Source organism: Pinus tabuliformis, chromosome 4_2 (genome assembly GCF_031772625.1).
Source record: "Pinus tabuliformis cultivar Carrire ecotype Pingquan chromosome 4_2, CPIR1, whole genome shotgun sequence".
Lineage (NCBI taxonomy): Eukaryota > Viridiplantae > Streptophyta > Pinopsida > Pinales > Pinaceae > Pinus > Pinus tabuliformis.
This window is the reverse complement of record NC_142304.1, coordinates 1,119,580,631-1,119,598,679: the sequence shown is the minus strand read 5'-3', so window position 1 is coordinate 1,119,598,679 and position 18,049 is coordinate 1,119,580,631. Positions and strand designations below refer to the sequence as shown.

The 18,049-nt window shown below is 38.1% G+C and overlaps 1 protein-coding gene across 1 annotated transcript in view; it reads right to left on the bottom strand.

The window, feature by feature from the left end:
* Window positions 1-18,049, bottom strand: part of LOC149173591 (protein DNA-DAMAGE INDUCIBLE 1-like) — a 177,312-nt gene that overhangs the window by 56,755 nt on the left and 102,508 nt on the right. The window contains exon 6 of the mRNA XM_089426743.1: window positions 261-406. Coding sequence (XP_089282869.1) covers window positions 261-406 — 146 coding nt within the window. The remainder of the gene's footprint in view (window positions 1-260; window positions 407-18,049) is intronic.

The window sequence follows — 18,049 nt, the reverse complement described above, 5'->3', positions numbered from 1 at the left end:
AATTTGCATGAGAGATTTTTGAAGTTCTTCACAGTAAAATCTGAAGTTGTTTTCGATAATATTTCTGTGCTTATTGCTGAATCTGGCTGTTAAGGGGCCAAAATCTGTAAATTAATCAAGTTGATCTAGGGTTTCAAATTTTTTGCTTTCTACAGTTTTCATTAGGGTTTTGTTTTCTTGTACAGGGTTTTCATCAAGATCAAATTTTCAGAAAGAGATTCTCGATATCATAAAGGGGTTGATCGAATTCCGGAACCTGCCTGCCGATTTAGTAAGGTATCGAAGCCGTAAAGAGATAATTCGCTGTCGGTTGGGGAAGTATCAAACCGATTTATGTTATTGCCCTCCTCCATCATCTGATTTTCCTGGAAGCCGCAAGCAAAAGGCGTAATAGCATATGGTGTGACTGCATCAGATCGATGGGTAAAAAATTTGTTTAATACAGTGCTCAGGTATCGAAGCTACACAGCGGGTGAAAAACGTCAGAAGACGCAGCCGTTTTCAATGTGATCTACCCTACGTTAGGCAGCAAGCAAGTCTCAAATCGATTGCAATCTATCTGGCGTCTTCATCATCGGGCCACGTGATCTCTTGAAATCTACTGTGTATTATCGTCACAACCGATTCGCGTTTTATTCCTCTGCCGTCCGGTTGACCTGCATTCATGGCTGCTCATCACCATCGACTGAGGCAATTCCTTTGTAATGTCTGCGTGGCGTATCATTTAGTCGTCTCAGCGTGAATATCCGTCTAGGTAACGACTGCTATCGTTTTTCTTAGCACGAGTAAGGAGTTTTCATTCGCATTCCAGTCCAGGGTTTCAATTGCGTTTTAATGACTGCGTTTCAATTGCGTTTTAATGACTGCGTTTCAAATTACGGGTCAAGTGATTCATGAATCTGATTTCTCCATCGAAAGCAAAAGCGTGGTCTCAAAATCGACTTCAAGTTTTTCCTCGGCCGCCAACAGGTAAAATCCCATTGAAACGTGCTCACGCATTCAGTCATTCAGGGTTACGATTCTGTCGATTAGGGTGCTATAGTGTGTTTTATTCGATGGTTTCATAATTTTTTGTGTGGTTACGTTTTAGGCTTCCGTAGGTAAATTTTAGATTTAGGTTTTTTTTGTTATGTTATAATTAGATTTTAATTATTTTAAAGTTTCGACTTTAGTTTTAAGTTAGATTTAAAATTTTGGTAGTTTTAGTTTATGTTTAGAATAGATTTTTTTTTATAAATTCAAGTTTTGTTTTAGTTTAAGTTTAACTTTAGGTTTTGTTTTCTAATAATTTCTTATTAGAGTTTTAGATTTATTTTTTTTAGTTTAGTTAAGTTTCATTTTATTTTATTTTAAAAAATATATATATTAAATATATATATATATATATATATTTAAAACATAAACTTTTTCTTTTACAGCTTAGAACTAGATTTTATTTTGCCATTTATATAAAAAAAAAAAAAAAAAAAAAAAAACAAAAACAAAAAACATAAAAAAATTTGTGGAAAATTTTCTTGTTTGCCAGATCCAGATGTTCTCAGGAAAATATCATTTTGAGATTCAAAATACTGATGTGGGATAAATGTTTTAGACGAATCTGTACATGAATGATCATCTTAAAGATTCGCTGGTATCTGGTTAAAGATTCATGATTTTGCGTGGTTGTTTGAAAGCATTCATCTTTTTTAATTACTGAATATCGTTATTAAGCTCTGGTCATTACAAGAGCTCTGTGTGTTTATCGAATATCCTGCATCTGTTCTAGTCATTTGATGATGAATGATTGCTACACATCGCTTACATTTCTGAAATATTTACTAAGTGATCATTTAAAATTTAATCTCTTAAGGCACTGGTCTTTTAACTTCTAAATCCTTCTGGTGCTTATCATATCGTGTCTCATGTCTCCCAGCCCAACTGTTTGGCAGTTTTTCTTCATCATCTCATAGGTCTACCCCCCTTAGCCGCGGGAGACAGGCTTAAACGGAGGGATCGGAGATCAGAGTGACAGCCCCCGATCTGAGCGTTGTCGTGTCAATCTGCGCGACAACAGGGAGACTCGGGGAGATGCAAGGGGGTTTGTTTCCCCAGTGTTGGATACTTGACTCCTCGAAAGGGATACTTATGGGCGTCCCCCTAATATGGGGTTCTTCTGGGCGTCCCCCTTTATGGGGGATGTGTGCCCCTTCAATTTTGTCTAATGACCCTTTATATAAAAAAGATGAAAATTAATTTATTAAAAAACTAGAAAAAAAATAAAACTAAACTAACAAATAAAAAATAACTGATGAAAAGTTAGGTTTACTTTCCTTTTTCATTTACAATGAAATTTCATCTCATTCTTTCTGTCACCATCGACTTTTCACTCCTGCTCCCACTTCGACCTCTGCTGCCACAACTAAGCTCTTACTAGTTGCACCCACTCTCTCCACAGGTAACTGAGCTCGCTCATGCTCTCAGCAGTTGAGCTCACGCCTACGCCCACCCTCTGCAGACTGTCGTCGAGGCTCCACGTCCACAGTCGTTGCTCGACCCATCCACGCAGCTGCTAGACCTGCTACCACAGAGCTGCTCAACCTCCTCTATAGACTTTCGTCGAGGCTCCACGCCACTGCTCGACCCATCCACGCAGCTGCTGGAGTTGCTACTTGTTGGAACGATTGAAGCTCCACACACAGCAGCGTCAACGTTCGCCACAACGTTGCTGCTGTCTGCCGCCGTCGACGTTTGCCACAACATTGTTGTCGTTTGCCGCCGTCGACCTTGGCCACACAATCGTCATCGACCCTGCCGTCTATGGTAAGTTGTTGTAATTTAATTTTATTTTTTTTCGTGTTTTATGTGGCATTAAAAATTTTAATTTCTCTAAACCATAGAATTTGGAAACCAGTTCGCAATAACCACTTAGTTTCTATTTTATAAATTATTAAATTACCAATTTTATAAATTGGTTACTTAGTTTTATAAATTATCAGTTTTATAAATTATCAGTAGTTTTAAATTTTAGATTTTGAAACCCTTCTTTCAAGGCATTAAATAATAAAAAATCTGCAAAATAAATTATTTGCAAAATGAGTGACAGTAGCCACAGTGGCAGTGACAGTGAATATGATCCTCAAACTGAAACAACAAGTCCTATTCGAACTGAAATTCCATTAACAACGAATGAAACCCATGGCAGTAGTGTAGCTAGTGCTAATCTCATTCCAACGACTCCAGCCCCATCAAATTCATTGGCAGAATATGCAAAGGGAACATTTAATCCAAGCAAACCTCTCTTGCTATATGCTACCAAAATGGCTGGCTCTTCAACCCAACCAAAACCAAAAAGCAAGAAAGGTGGGACACACCATTGGAAATGCAATGTTTGTGGCCATTCTTGGGCTAGGAGTTACAGTCGTCTCAGGATGCATCTTTTGGTGTAGGTGGCAAAGGGGTTAGTATATGTACAAAATTAACCATGCTACAAAAATCAGAGCTCTTGAGAATGCAAATGGTAGCAGATGCAAAGGGCACGTTCTCAAGCAAAAATGTCATGGCCCAAGCTCAACAAAATTTTGATGAAGCCACAAGCTCAAAAAGAAAATTAAAACTAAAAGAGATGAAAGATATGCCTCCACCATCTCGTATTGGGACTAAGGGTTGCCACTCTTGTGCAGTGGGACCAACTCTTGTAGGGATGTATAGTAAGTTGAACTATGATGATACAGATGATGCCATTGGCAGATTTCTTTTTGCCAATGGAATTCCTTTCCATGTTAGTCGTTCTCCTTACTTCAAGGAGATGGTCAAGGCAATTGCAGCAGCAGGACCCTCATATGTGCACCCAGGTGAACATAAGTTGAGGACAGTGATATTAGAAAGGCAAGTGGCCAATATTAATGTGCAAAAGGAAACTTTGAGGCAGACATGGGTGAGGGAAGGTTGTTCTATTGTTATGGATGGGTGGGCAGACAATGCCAAACACCCACTTATCAACATCATAGTTACTTGCCGAAAGGGGCCTTTCTTTCTTAGAGCTATTGATTGTTCTGGAAAGCGCAAAGATGCAACTTTCCAATTTGAGCTTCTTCGTGATGTTATAGACGAGGTTGGCTCTACAAATGTTGTACAGGTTGTGACAGATGCAGCAGCAGTGTGCAGATCAGCAGGATTAATGATTCAGAGTAAATATAGAGATATTTTCTAGACCCTTTGTTGTGTGCATGCGCTCAATAATGCATTGAAAGACATTGGAAAAATTGAGTGGGTATCTAACTTGGTGACAGTTGCAAGAAATGTGCAAATGTTTATTTGCAATCACCGCACCTCCTTAGCCATGTACGGGTCTCATGCGAGGAAGGAATTCCTCAAGCCTACTGATACCAGATATGCTAGTTATTTTCTTTTATTAGAGAGGATGTTCGAGGTGCAGTCAACGTTGCAAGCCATGGTTGTGACTCCAGATTGGAACAGATGGGCAGAATCCAAGACAGAGGAAGGGAAGAAAATCAGGATTCATATATTGGATAATGATTGGTGGAAAAATTTTGGTTATTTGGTGTCACTCTTACATCCTGTAGTTGAGGTAATTCGCTACACTGACACAGATTCTCCTACTCTTGGAGAAATCTATGAGACTTTTGATAGTATGTTGGATCAAGTAAGGGTGGCCATTCGTGAGAAAGATCCTTCCTTAGAAATCTATACGACTCAGATTCAACCCATTATTCAATGTAGGTGGGATCCAATGAATACACCTTTGCACATGGCACCATATGCACTAAACCCAAAATGGTATATGGCAAGAACTCGTAGAATTCCCATTGAAGATCCAGAGGTCAAAAAGAGATTTCGAGCGGCCATTACAAAGATGTGTGGTTCAGAAGAAGGGAGAACCATTAGGAGACAATGGATGCAATTTGCAAGTCTCAATGGTCCCTTCAACAAGCCTGATGCAAAGGAAGATCGCAATAATTTAGGCCAGACTGACCCCATTGGTTGGTGGACCATGCATGGGGATGAGACTCCAGAGATCTAACAACTTGCCATTCGCTTATTGTCTCAGATTGCTAGTTCCTCTGCAGCAAAGAGGAATTGGTCCACATATAGCTTCATCCACTCTATCAAGACAAATAAACTTTCCTCTAAGAGAGCAGAGAAGCTAGTTGCAGTGCACAATTCTCTATGTCTTGCACATAGGAAGACACTAGAGTATCGAAGGGGACCAACAAAATGATGGGATGTGAATCCAGAGGATAGTGCATGAAGTGAAAAACTTCTTGATACGCAGAAAAAATATATATATAAATATGTATTAATGATTAATTGACTGAAGATGATTGTTTACAGTGGGGGTTCTGGCTTATATATTGCCATGGGCACCCTTTGGGGAAAGGGCATGATCTTATAATCGTGCCCTTTCGTCTAATTAACCTAAAATTAAATACTAACTAATTTTTTATATAACATTGCCTTCCTTTCAAAAGAATGCTTTGTCCTCAAAGCATACGTAACGACGGATGTTGTTGACAAAATGCTTCATTCTCCCAAGAAGTGTCTTCTTCGAGTAAGTCCTTCCACTTGATCAGATATTCCAAGATGATCAAGGTCCCACACTTTAAAAGGCCTTGGATTAATCTCTCAATTTCCATTTTTTGGTGATGTGGATATCGGTATGGCTTGATGTTGACGGGGTCTGACCCTACCTTGACTTCTATTGTATGCTCAATTTCCCTATTAGGCGGCATTTTCATAGGTAGGTCTTGAAATACCTTTTCTTGCTTCTGAATTAGATCTTCTATCTCTGGTGACTCTTTACTGGTCATATTTGCAGATAACATTTCTAATTGGTGACATTGTACTACCTAAGCGAGTGCTCCTTTTCAACTCATCTTCATCATCTGAGATGATGATACAATTTGATTCTCTGGTGTTTGGAATCCGTGTAATTTGTACTTCTGACCTCCCCATTTGAATTTTATAAATTGTATTTGATGGTTGGCAGCATAAGTACCTAAAGTTCGTAGCCATTGGATACCTAAGACTACATCTACTCCTCCTAACGGTACCGTGAAGAACAGAGACTCTAAATTAAAGTCTTGAATCTACAATTTGACCTTATGGCATTTCCCCACCTTTTCAATCTTCTTACTATTAGCTACGATCACTTTCATGTTTGGTAAGGGAAATGAAAAAATATTGAGTCTCTTTGCCACAGTTGCATTTAAAAAATTGTGTGTGCTACCAGAGTCGATGAGAACCACTACATTGTTCTTCTTTATGTGTCCTTTTAACTTTAAGGTTGAGGTTGTGATATAACTATCATAGCTAATAGTGATACTTGCGGAATACTTCCGTCATCTAATTCTGGTGAGAATTCTGGGGCATCTTCTGTTTCTTCTATGTCAAAATCTTCATTGTTTGAATCATTGGTTGCTTCACAATTATATAGGTTCTTTGGTTCTTTTCCTTTAGCACATCTATGTTTGGGGTCACACTTCTCACCATAGCGTTTGCATTTACCCTCTTTTATCCTTTGCATTTCCACATTAGATTTTTCATCTTCACGATGATGTGTTGGAACATATCTTGTATTATTTGAGTCCACATACTGGGGTATTCTTTGTCTTGAATATGTTTTTTCCGATTTTGACCAAAATATTTGTTCGAATTTCTTTTCGGCTATCTTTGTTTTTCGTCTTGCTACTTCTATTGGTGTAACGTCATGCATCTCAAGTTCTACTTGTAAATGATTTTTGAGTCCCGAGACATATGAATGAATTAGACGAAATTCTGATAACCCAGGTACTCGTGTTACTAAGGTCTCTCATTCTTGAGTGTATTCGTCCACACTTCCTTTTTGTCGTAATTTGATGAGTTTTGAAAAAAACTCTTCTTCCTTTATACCTTGGAATCTTTTCAAGAATGCATCCTTAAATTTCTCCAACTAATGACGTGTGTTGTCTTTTTCCACCACATATACCAATTATATGCTTCCCCTTCCATTTTCATGGATGCGTGCCTGAGCTTTTGTCATCAACATTGATGTCATATATCTCAAAGTATTCTTTTGTTCTATTTATCCATGCAACATTGTTTTTTTCGTTTCCATCGAATTTAGGCATCTCGACTTTTGCCCTTCGCTGGTATGTCGCTAATGGTTGAGCGAAAAAGGGGTGTTGATTGGTAAAGGCATCCCAGAGTTGCATGTTTGTAAGAGTCGCATTACTCATTTCTTGGTGGGGTGACGCTGATTTTTTTGAGGATTCAGCTTTTTCATGAGAGTCTGTTGATTTTGTTGAATCTGATGAGTTGTGCTCTTGATTTTCCTCATCTTCTTGTAGTAGTTGTGCGGGTGTATAATTCATCTTTTTACACAAAAGTTTCAGCAATGTTAAGGTCTCTTTGTGATCTACTTCTGATTGGACACAGTGATTTTCCATCTTTATTTCTATTCGATTTGTCGTATCTTGAAGACTTTTGATTTCGTCAGCCTGCCCCTTAAGCTTGATCTGGAAATCATCTAATCTTTTATTGACCTCATCATTCTTGTTATTTATCTTATGCTCCGCGTCAACCAATTTTTTTTGGAAATCCGCCATTGTCATTGACGACATTGAGCGAGTTTGTGGGGGCGTGTATTTATCTGCCAGCTTAAAATTTTAAAAAAAAATAATATTATTTATTTATTTAAATAAATCAATTGATATATAACTATATTAAAATTATATAATATAGTATATATTTTATATATGTGGAAATAAATTATATCAAGGTTTATAAAAAAATCATGATTCAAAAGGGTACGATCTTTTCAACGAGCACAAGCCTCACGATTTAACGCAAAAAGACGTCAAGGGTCAACGAATGTCGGGAGTAACACGGCTGAACCGGAGTTGTCTGCTGTCGGGACCGAGTAGTAGCATCAGCGGAAGATGGGGACACCGTTTACACAAGACAGGATTTACGAAGTGATTGACTGAGGACAGGGTTGACAAGGGATGGCGGAAAGCACAAATGTGTGGGCACGACAGCGCGCGGATAAGGTGCTATAGTGGCAGAATTGGAACAAGGAACAAGGGAGCAGTGGTCGGGGATTGTCAGTGAGAGAAGCGTGGGAAGGGAAAAAAATGCGGTGGAAGGATGGATGAATTTTGGCGGAATGTTGGGCAGGGTAGATAGGCAGTCAAAACTAATGAAGACGATGAATTCGAGGGCGTGGAATGTAAACAGGGACACAGAGAGAGTAAGGGAACAACGACAGCAAAGGAAAACCGATGCCAGCGGATCAACAGAGCCCGAGGAATGAACTTGCTTTGATACCAATTAAGTGAAATACTTCTTGATATGCAGAGAAAAAATATATATATAAATATGTATTAACGATTAATTGACTGAAAATCATTGTTTACAGTGGGGATTCCTGGCTTATATATCGCCATGGGCACCGTTTGGGGAAAGGGCATGATCTTATGATCATGCCCTTTTGTCTAATTAACCTAAAATTAAATACTAACTAATTTTTTACATAACAGTGCACAGATAGATGATAAGGACGGACCAGATGAGTTGCAGCATGGTTTGGTTGGAGTTCCATTGGTTACTCAAGAGAGTGACTCTGGCTCAGATAACAACATTCACATTGAAGATCCTGATGACTTCATGCAGCGGATGGATGTAGAGGACCAATCATTGAGATTGAGTCCTCGATGTTGGTTTTATTTTCACACTCTCTACACTGCGTCACTCCTCCTCACCTCTTCAACTCTAGAACAACGCTATCTCTCAAGACAACTGCTTCTCTGCTGCAAATTCTCATATTTTTTCGGCTGGTGTCTTCAGTCGTCTCTGATCTACAATTGCTCTGATACCATGTGAAAATTCCTGAATCCAACACATCAAAAACCCTACTACAATTTCTGGTTTACTATCTCCTATTTGTTCTTTACATTAACAAGTTATTCAATTGCATATATATTGAAGTAAACACAAAAGCAGCCTTCATAGATATACAGATCATGCACTAAAGTAAACAGAAACAATAACACAAGGGACACCATTATTTTTGGACAATCGTCCCAGGAAAAACCCAATGCAGGAAAACCGATGCAGTGGATATGAGGGTTTTATTATTAAGCAGATTCTTGAATACAACTTGGGGGCCTGAATTGGCTCACCCAATAGAGAATGTCTTTAGCAGTAGTACCTCTCTTCAGCGGCAGATATTCAGGCAAATCAGCAACCAAATGATCAACCCCACAGTGACTAACTGTTCCTTGTGCTGGACAGCGAAAGTTGCTCCAAGCACTACTTTGGAACTGCGTCACCCTCTCCCGCCTCAAGATATGTTGATCAGCTCCCACACTGCCCCACAGAATCTTCCAGTGCTGCCTCTGAAGCCCTCTGCATCCTCTGCGTCAGCCTCTACAGAGCTCTGCGTCCTCTAAGCTGCCTCCTTCAGCCTCTATGCCAGCCCTTCTTAGGCCTGCACTGCCTCTCCCGGCACTTCACTACCTCTCTGCTATGTATTCTTCAGCCTTGGATGAAATCCCTTGCAGTTCCTCGCTGCAACTTGATCACTAACTCGATTTCCTCAACAAACCTCGCCCCAAAAAATCGAATTCTTGATCCTTCTTGGTGTATCTCCACCTGACCCTCAAGCCTCCTCTTATACTTTTCCTGTTGACGAATCAACGGTCGAGATTAAGTCCCTAATCAACAACTAAGATTAGAACTGGCTTGATCCTCGTCACTTAGAACTTTCTCACCCATTTTATATAATACACATTAATACTTTTATGTTCCTCAGTTTAGACTTAGGAACCCCAATAAAAATATTAATTATTTTAATATCTCTTCTTCCGGGTGGAATTTCTTCAAACGATTTTTGGGTCTTGGAGATCTCATGCGCCTCAGCCTCTCCACCAAATTTCATGGCTAGAACACATCCGATGCTACCAAAAATCAACATTGAGTACCAAACGAGATGATGTATGCAAAGGGTGCGCTCTAGGAAATTATGCCAAAGCAGTGTTTTCCAAAAGTAACAATAGAGCTCAGAGTGTTCTAGGATTGATACACTCAGACATCTGCAGACCTATGTCCACAAAATATCTTAGTGGTGCTCAATACTTCATCACCTTCATCGATGACCATTCTAGGAAGATTTGGATTTACTTTTTGAAAACCAAGGATGAGGTTTTTGGTCGATTCAAAGAGTTCAAGGCTCTAGTAGAGAATTTGACAAGAAATAAGATAAAAGTGTTGCGCTCAGACAATGGTGAAGAGTAAGTTGACAAGGACTAAACCAATTTTTGCGCTAGGGAAGGGACTTTTGATTTTGGGTAGCATCGGATGTGCTCTAGCTCCAAAATTTTGTGGAGGGTCTAAAATACATGAGATCTCTAAGACCCAGAAATCATTTGGAGAAATTCCACCCGAATGAGGAGTTATTAAAATAATTAATATTTTTAATGCGTTCCCAAGTCTGAACTTAGGAAAATAAAAATATCAATGGGTATTAATAAAGATAAGGGTGAGAAGCTTCTAAGAGACGAGGATCAAGTCTGCTTTAATCTTAGTCGTTGATTAGAGACTTAATCTCGATCGTTGATTCATCAATAGGAAAAGTATAAGAGAAGACTTGAGGATCGTTTGGAGAAACACCAGCGGATACTCAGTATCCTAAGGAAAATTGATTCTCAAAGACAAGGAGATAGATTTCAAAGGGAGAGTTGCAGGGTGGAGGAAAAGGAGGGCATCAGCAACAATCAGTGACTGAGGAGGAAGTGACGCAAGGGTATTGAGAGACAACGCAGAGGGAAGACTTAGTCCAGGAGAAGCAGTCCTCACGCAAGCTGACGCAGAGAGACGCAGAACCACACATAGTGACGCAGAATTGATGCAAAAGTGGGAGAAGGGTCTCCAAGGTGTCAGAAAGTTTCCAGGAATGGGATGAACCTTGTATCAGGTGTTTTTTTAGTAGCGTCTTAGTTTCTCTGTAAAATCATTCCGTCTAAAGCGATTATTGTTGAAGATTAATAAAACCCTCATCTGTTGCATTGGTTTTCCCACATTGGGTTTTTCGGGGGACAATTGTCCAAAAACAACTGCGTTGATGTGATTGGTTCTTGTGCTTGTTATTTTCTCTATGTAATTATGTAATAATAGCAGTAGAATTTATTTTAATGTTTGTTGAAGGGATTTCGTAAATAACTTATTGTGAGAAATAAGTAGGTCAAATAAATCAGTTACTACAGTATAATTTCAGGTTAGAAATTTCCACACTTCCATGATTGTTCGATTCTTTCTTTCAGCGACACCATTCTGCTCAGGAGTGTATGGAACAGTTGTCTCCCTCTTAATGTCAACCTCTCTACAAAAGTCATTGAATTCATTTGATTCATATTCAGTTCCATTATCGGTCCTCAACGTCTTGATCTTCTTCCTTGTTTGATTTTCTACCAAAGCCTTGAAAGAACGGAACCATTTGAATACTTCATCCTTTCTCTTCAAGAAATTGATCCATGTTTTTGCATGAGAACTCACACACAAATATTTTATAATATAGGTATCCCCCTAATGAGGTTACGGGCCAGATACCAGATAAGTCAGAATGGACCAATTCAAGAATATCGGTAGTCTTGCTTTCACTAGAAGGGAATGGTCCCTTTGTATGTTTCCCAGCCGCACAACCCTGACAAAATCTTTCATGATTCATGTTAAACTTGGGCAAACTTGTGACCATCTTCCTTACCCCAGGTAAGGCTTTGTGATGTAAGTGGGCAAATCTTCGATGCCATAGCTCATATTGAAGAGATGTATCGCTTCTCAAAGCTCCCAAAGAACTTCCACCAACTCGATAGAGGCCATCAACCCTAATCCAAGAGTAAATGCATCTTTAGGGTTTCTATGCCAAATACGTACCTTTCCATCAACGAATGCTACCTCGAAGCCTTTATCTTCCATTGCAGAAATAGACACCAAGTTCTTTGTCAAATCAAGCACATACAATACTTCTTGTAGAGATATGGTTTGACCTTGATTCAAATGAAGACTCAAGAGTGACAGTTCCTAGCCCTTTCACAAGGTAGGTGACATTATCTCCAATTATAATCTTTAGATTAGTTTTCTTCTCAACCAAATTTGAGAGGACCTCCTTGGATTCACTCAAGTGCCTTGAGGCTCCAGTATCAATCAACCAATGATCCAAAGTATCCAAAGTATCCAGAGAAGAGGCAATAGATAGAGTAGATATAAGATAGACCTCGTCTTGTTTTTCTACAACATTACTTTCATCATCCTTGGCATTTCTTGTCCATTTGGGAGGTCGATAGTTTCCATTTCAAGCAGCTGGAGCATTCCTTTTTCCTTTGTTGTTGAACCTATTATTCCTTGATTGCCATTTCCTTTGAAATTGTTGTTGTTGTTGTCATCATCCCTTGGAGGATTCTTCTTGTCATGGCACTCTTTGGCATAGTGGTCAAACCTGCTACAATTGTAGCACCTTCCTTTACTTCCTCCTTTGAATCCCTTCTTAGAACCTTGACCCTGTCTCCTTGGACCAACATCATTCTTCCTTTCTGCATGAGAAAAGAAGGCAGTAGGTTTATTTCCATTCGAGGACTTATCTCTCTCCATCATCCTTGTCTCCTCTTGAGTGCTTCTAGCCAATAACTCATCAAAACCAGGTATCTTGTCGTTGTGGAGAATGGTGGTGGTAAATATATCACATGGTCTTGAAAGACCTCCAAGTGCAATGAGAGTGAGCTCCCTTTTTGCAATTAATTCTCCAATAGATAGTAGGTGATTCTTGATTTGAGTTAATCTCATGAAGTAAGATTGGATAGATTCTCCTTTATCCATCTTGATATCCTTCAACTTGCTTTTGAGAAAGAGGATTTGATTTGCATTGTTCACTTTGAACATCCCAACCAGCTTATCATATATTTCTTTATAAGTTCCAAAATCATAAATATAGGCAACCAAATGCTTTTGAATGGAGTCAATCAAAATTTTCTTTGCTTTGACCTCACCTTTTCTATACTTTGCCTTAGCAGCACCCAGTGCATTTGAAGGAGGCTCCACTACTTTTCCCTGCAGATAGTCCAATACTTCATGCTCCCCCAAAGTCAGGTCCAAAGTCATCTTCCATGCATGATAGTCAGATTTGTCATTGAGCTTGTCCTCAGTGTTCAAGTTGTTAAAGAATGTAACTAGTTTCAACCTTCATAATTGTACTTGAATCATCGTGTAATATATTTATCAAAAGAAAGAAAGAAATTTTATTATTAAAGAAATTGACTTATTAAAGCATGGATTTCATGCTTGGGTCATTTGTTTATAGGTCAAAGCCTACATTGTAGACCTCTAAGGTTTATATCAAGTGTCCTTGTCCATGTCATAATGTAAAGAACCCTTCTTGGGATTTATTTGTCAAGAAAGAAAATTATTTTAATGTAAATTAGGCCTTCTAGGCCTCCCACGCCAAGTTGGCCTCAAACCGGACAAGTAGCGAAAAGGAAGGTGGTCTCTCTCAAGTACTAGAAGTCGAAATTCTCTCTCTCTCACTCTCACGTGTGAATTTGTTGAGATGTTGGAGGGGCCGAAACTACAATTTTGTTGCTCGGTCGAACTTCTGTTGCTGGGGGTCGAAATTCTATAGCTAGGAAGTTGAATTTCTGGATTGTTGTTGGGTTAAAGTGTTGAATAAGAAGAGACTACTAAATCATATTGAAAGGCTGACTTGGTGGAGGAGGAAGCTTTGTTGGTCTAAGGTCTTGGTCTATCTCAATTTTGAATCTACTAAAGGAAGAGTTCTTTCACTAGGTTTTCCCTATATAGGGGATTTATCCCTCGTTGAGTGCCTACATCTAGTGCCCATGATCTTCATGTTTTTGTTTTGATAATTGCTTGATGAGAAGAAGATAAAGGAAGAACACAAAGAAGTTAATAAGAACATAAGAACATCACACGTAATTATCAATATAAGAAAAGCTTTCTACCTTTCCAATTTTCTAACATGGTATCATAGCTAAGGTGAAGAAGAAAGAAAAAGGAAGGTTAAAAGATTTATTGAGGAAAAAGAAAGCAAGGAAAGTTCATCAAAGTGGACCATATAAAGTGTGAAGCCTGTTATCTACAGGAATTATGTCATACTCAATGAAGGGAGAAAACAAACTAGAAGGAACCTCCAACTACAGGGCCTAAAAAAGGAGGATAGACCTCATTCTCGAAAAGAACAAAGTTTTGGAGCTCGTTCAAGGAAAAATCAAGAAACCTACAGATGAATCATGTGAAGCAAAAAAAGCAAAGTTTAGAGAAATCGAAATCTTGGTTATGAACCTCATAGTGGATGGAGTTAAGGATAACCTAATTCCATACATATCCAACATAAATTCCACTCAATAAATGTATGACCAAATTGTTCACCAAACATTGGTCAAATAGCAAGCATTAAGAATGAATTAAGGAATATTAATATGACAAAAGATGACACTAGTTCATCCTACTTTATAAGGATATCTAAAATCAGAGATGAACTCCAAGCAATAGATGAAGTTGTCCTAGAAAAGGAGCTCGTAATCACTGCTCTTCTAGGACTACTAAAATCTTGGAGTGCCATTGCATCAAGACTCAACAGTTGGAAGGATATTCCAACATTTGAACAAATGTGGAATGCATGCAGTCAAGAAGAAGCTCGAGTATTGTTCGTAGACAACAAGAAGGAGGATAAAGAAGAAAATACCTCTAATGCCTATTTTGCTTATCACAAAAAGAAAGGAACCTTCAAGAAGTTCACAGGACCAAAGAAGAAAGTTGACCTATCCAAGATTGAATGTTACAATTGTCACAAGATGGGTCATTATAAAAGTCATTGTCCTGAAAGTCCAAAGAATAAGAAGAGAGATAGGGATCAAGCAAATGTTACTGATGAAGCTCCACCCAAGAAGAATAAGACTGAAGAATCGAAAGTCAAGGACTTATACTACTAAGTCCTCTCTCTCACATTTCTCTCTTAGTCTTCTATTTTTTTTATTTGTTTTCCTTTATGATTTGATTTCTAGAATTTGTAGGTCTAACATGTCTTGTTAGAACATCTTTCTTTTGAATTTTGATAAGTTGTAGGTATCCCTCAAAGACTAGATTAAGAGGGAGCCTTCACCATTTTACCAAAAGATAAGTATCTTATTCCTTGTCTCCTCTTTTATGTTTGGTTTCTCTCTCATATCAAAATGTGTTTGTATTGTAAGCTAATAATATTTTCTTTGTATTTTCCTTGGTTAGGAAAGCTTGTTGAATGCTAAAGGCTTATGGAGGAAACTTCAAAGGATAGACTTGAAGCATGGAAGAAGTTATGCCCTTTAAGAATTGTCCTACAAGGTTTGTTAAGGAACAACTCAAGGTATGTTTTAGACTGAGACCTTTGTGATAAAGTTCTCTTCATGTAAAATGTACAATCATTCTTCTTTAAAATTCTTACTTTACATCACTGACATCGTTATGTCTAGATTGAATCTACCCTCATTATATTATCATTATTGTGGAACCCCCAAAAAGGTACACTATAAAACCCTAACCTTAGGTATGTTAATATTTTTGAAACCCTAGTCTACTTAGGGTCGTTGATGAAATCTAGAAATCCTATTATTTTAATGTTTAGAGTTTTGGTATTGTTATGATCGAAACGCTAGTTCTTTAGGGTTTGTTGTTAATGTCTGAGTCATGTATTGAAACCCTAGATCTTTAGGGTTTGGTCAATTAGGGTTTATGAACAAAAATTTTATTTATAGTAAAATCCTAGGAATGAAACCCTAGGTGTATATTCATATGTATGAAATAAACCCTAGCCTGGAGAAAATTGTTGTATATCTAAATTTGATGTATTGATGTTTGTGTCTTGGGTTTACCTAGTAGATATTCTTGTGAGATGCTAGTGCATGATTATGAAATCCTATTTATGGTATGCTTATTGATACTCATGTTTTAGCTTGCGAATCCTAGGGTTTGTAACAAAACCTAGTAGAAATTGATATTCTAAGACTTGATGATATTATTGATGTGTTTTAGTTTTGATGATGAAAATCTAGGGTTTGGAACAAACCCTAGTAGAGTTTGTCATAGAATATATTATTGAAACCGTAGATGTATAGTACTGTGATAGGATTATTGTTTGATTTGCTATTTAAGGTCTTGTGTCTCAAAATGGAATCTAAGGTTTCTGACAAAACCCTAGTAGGAAGTTGAAGTCTAGCATGCAAATAGATGTGTCTCTTATCAATTGTGAACCTAACTAGGTTTAGGTATTTGATATCTAAAGTCTAAATGCTTGATGCTTCCATTATAAGAATTTCACATAATTAACCTCATGCTTCAATATGCATTCGGTTGTACTTGCTATTAAAGTTTTGCAGGTATGCAATCTTCAAGATGTTGAAGATATTCATAATTGAAAAATAAGGATGAGCATGATGAAAGAAGTTATAAGGAAGATAATAATGAAAGTTGTGAAAGGTTGAAGCTTCTCCGATGTTATGGAAGAAAAAATTGTTGATCTCCCTAAGTTAAGAGGGAGCATGGTTAGAAGAAAAGAGTACATCTCCTCAATTGAGAGGGAGGGCATATTATGAGTCATGATGGATACCTTGTAGAAGAAATAGGAGAATGAATAGATTTGCAATGTATTGAGGATGTCTTGGTGTTGCTGAAGAAATGAACAAAGAAAAGTTTTCGAATAGTTGAATATGAATAACTAAGTGGCATCAAGATAATTAAGAACCTCGAAGGTTTCTGTTTACTTGTATATGTATATTTGAAGTTTATTATTGATTGGAGTTTGTGTTTGAACAAGTAAAACTCTCCATAAAGAAGGACTAACACTTGGGAAGCATGTTTGGACAAATGGATATATCTAGTTTATTAGGGAGAGATGAAGCATCTAATGGCGGATGCTTGGGAGGACATATGGTCGGCCTATGTGTTGATGCCTAGATCCCGAAGAGAGAGGGTGGCATTGGTCATGGAGCTCCAACCTTGGATACGCACCTAGATCCCTGGCTTAATGGTTAGCAAGTAATCCTAATGGTACCTAGACTGGTTGAAAGATTGAGTCCATCTTAGTCCCAACCGGATAGAATACCCTGGTCAAAAATCTAGTCCACAACACAAAGTGCGCTAGAACTCTTCGTAGTTCATTTTGGAGATCTTCCATGTACTTCTATATATATGTAATTATGAATACCTCCCTAGTTAAGAGGGAGTGTTGAAGAATGTAACTAGTTTCAGTCTTCATAATTGTACTTGAGTCATGATGTAATATATTTATCAAAATAAAGAAAAAAATTACTATTAAAGAAATTGACTTATTAAAGCATGGGTTTCATGCTTGGGTCATTTGTTTATAAGTCAAAGCCTTCATTACAGGCCTCTAGGGTTTATGTCAAGTGTCCTTGTCCATGACATAATGTAAAGAACCCTTCGTGGGATTTATTATTGAGAAAAAAAATTATTTTAATGTAAATTAGGTCTTCTAGGCCTCCTCCACCAAGTCAGTCTCAAACTGCACAAGTCAGCCTAATCTGAGGAGCAAAAACACCTATATAAAGGCAGCAACTCAACCTCATTTGAAGCACTCACTCACCAAGTTTGATTTGTATCCTCTGGGCCAAATAAAGTGCAAATTTCAAAGAAGAAGAGGAAAAAAGTTAGCGAAAAGGAAGAAGGTCTCTCTCAAGCACTAGAAGTCGAAATTTTGTCTCTCTCTCACATGTGTGAATTTGTTGAACTGCTGGAGGGGCCAAAACTGCAGTTCTACTACTGGGTTGAAGTTCTGTTGCTAGGGCTCAAAATTTTGTACCTGGAAAGTCGAATTTTTGGATTATTGTTGGGTTGAAGTTGTTGAATAAGAAGAGACTACTAAATCACCTTGAAACGCTGACTTGGTGGAGGAGGAGGGTCTTTTGGTCTAAGGTCTTGGTCTATCTCATTTTGAATCTACTGAAGGAAGAGTTCTTTTACTACGTTTTCCCGATATATAGGGGTTTTAGCCCTGGTTGAGTGCCTACATGTA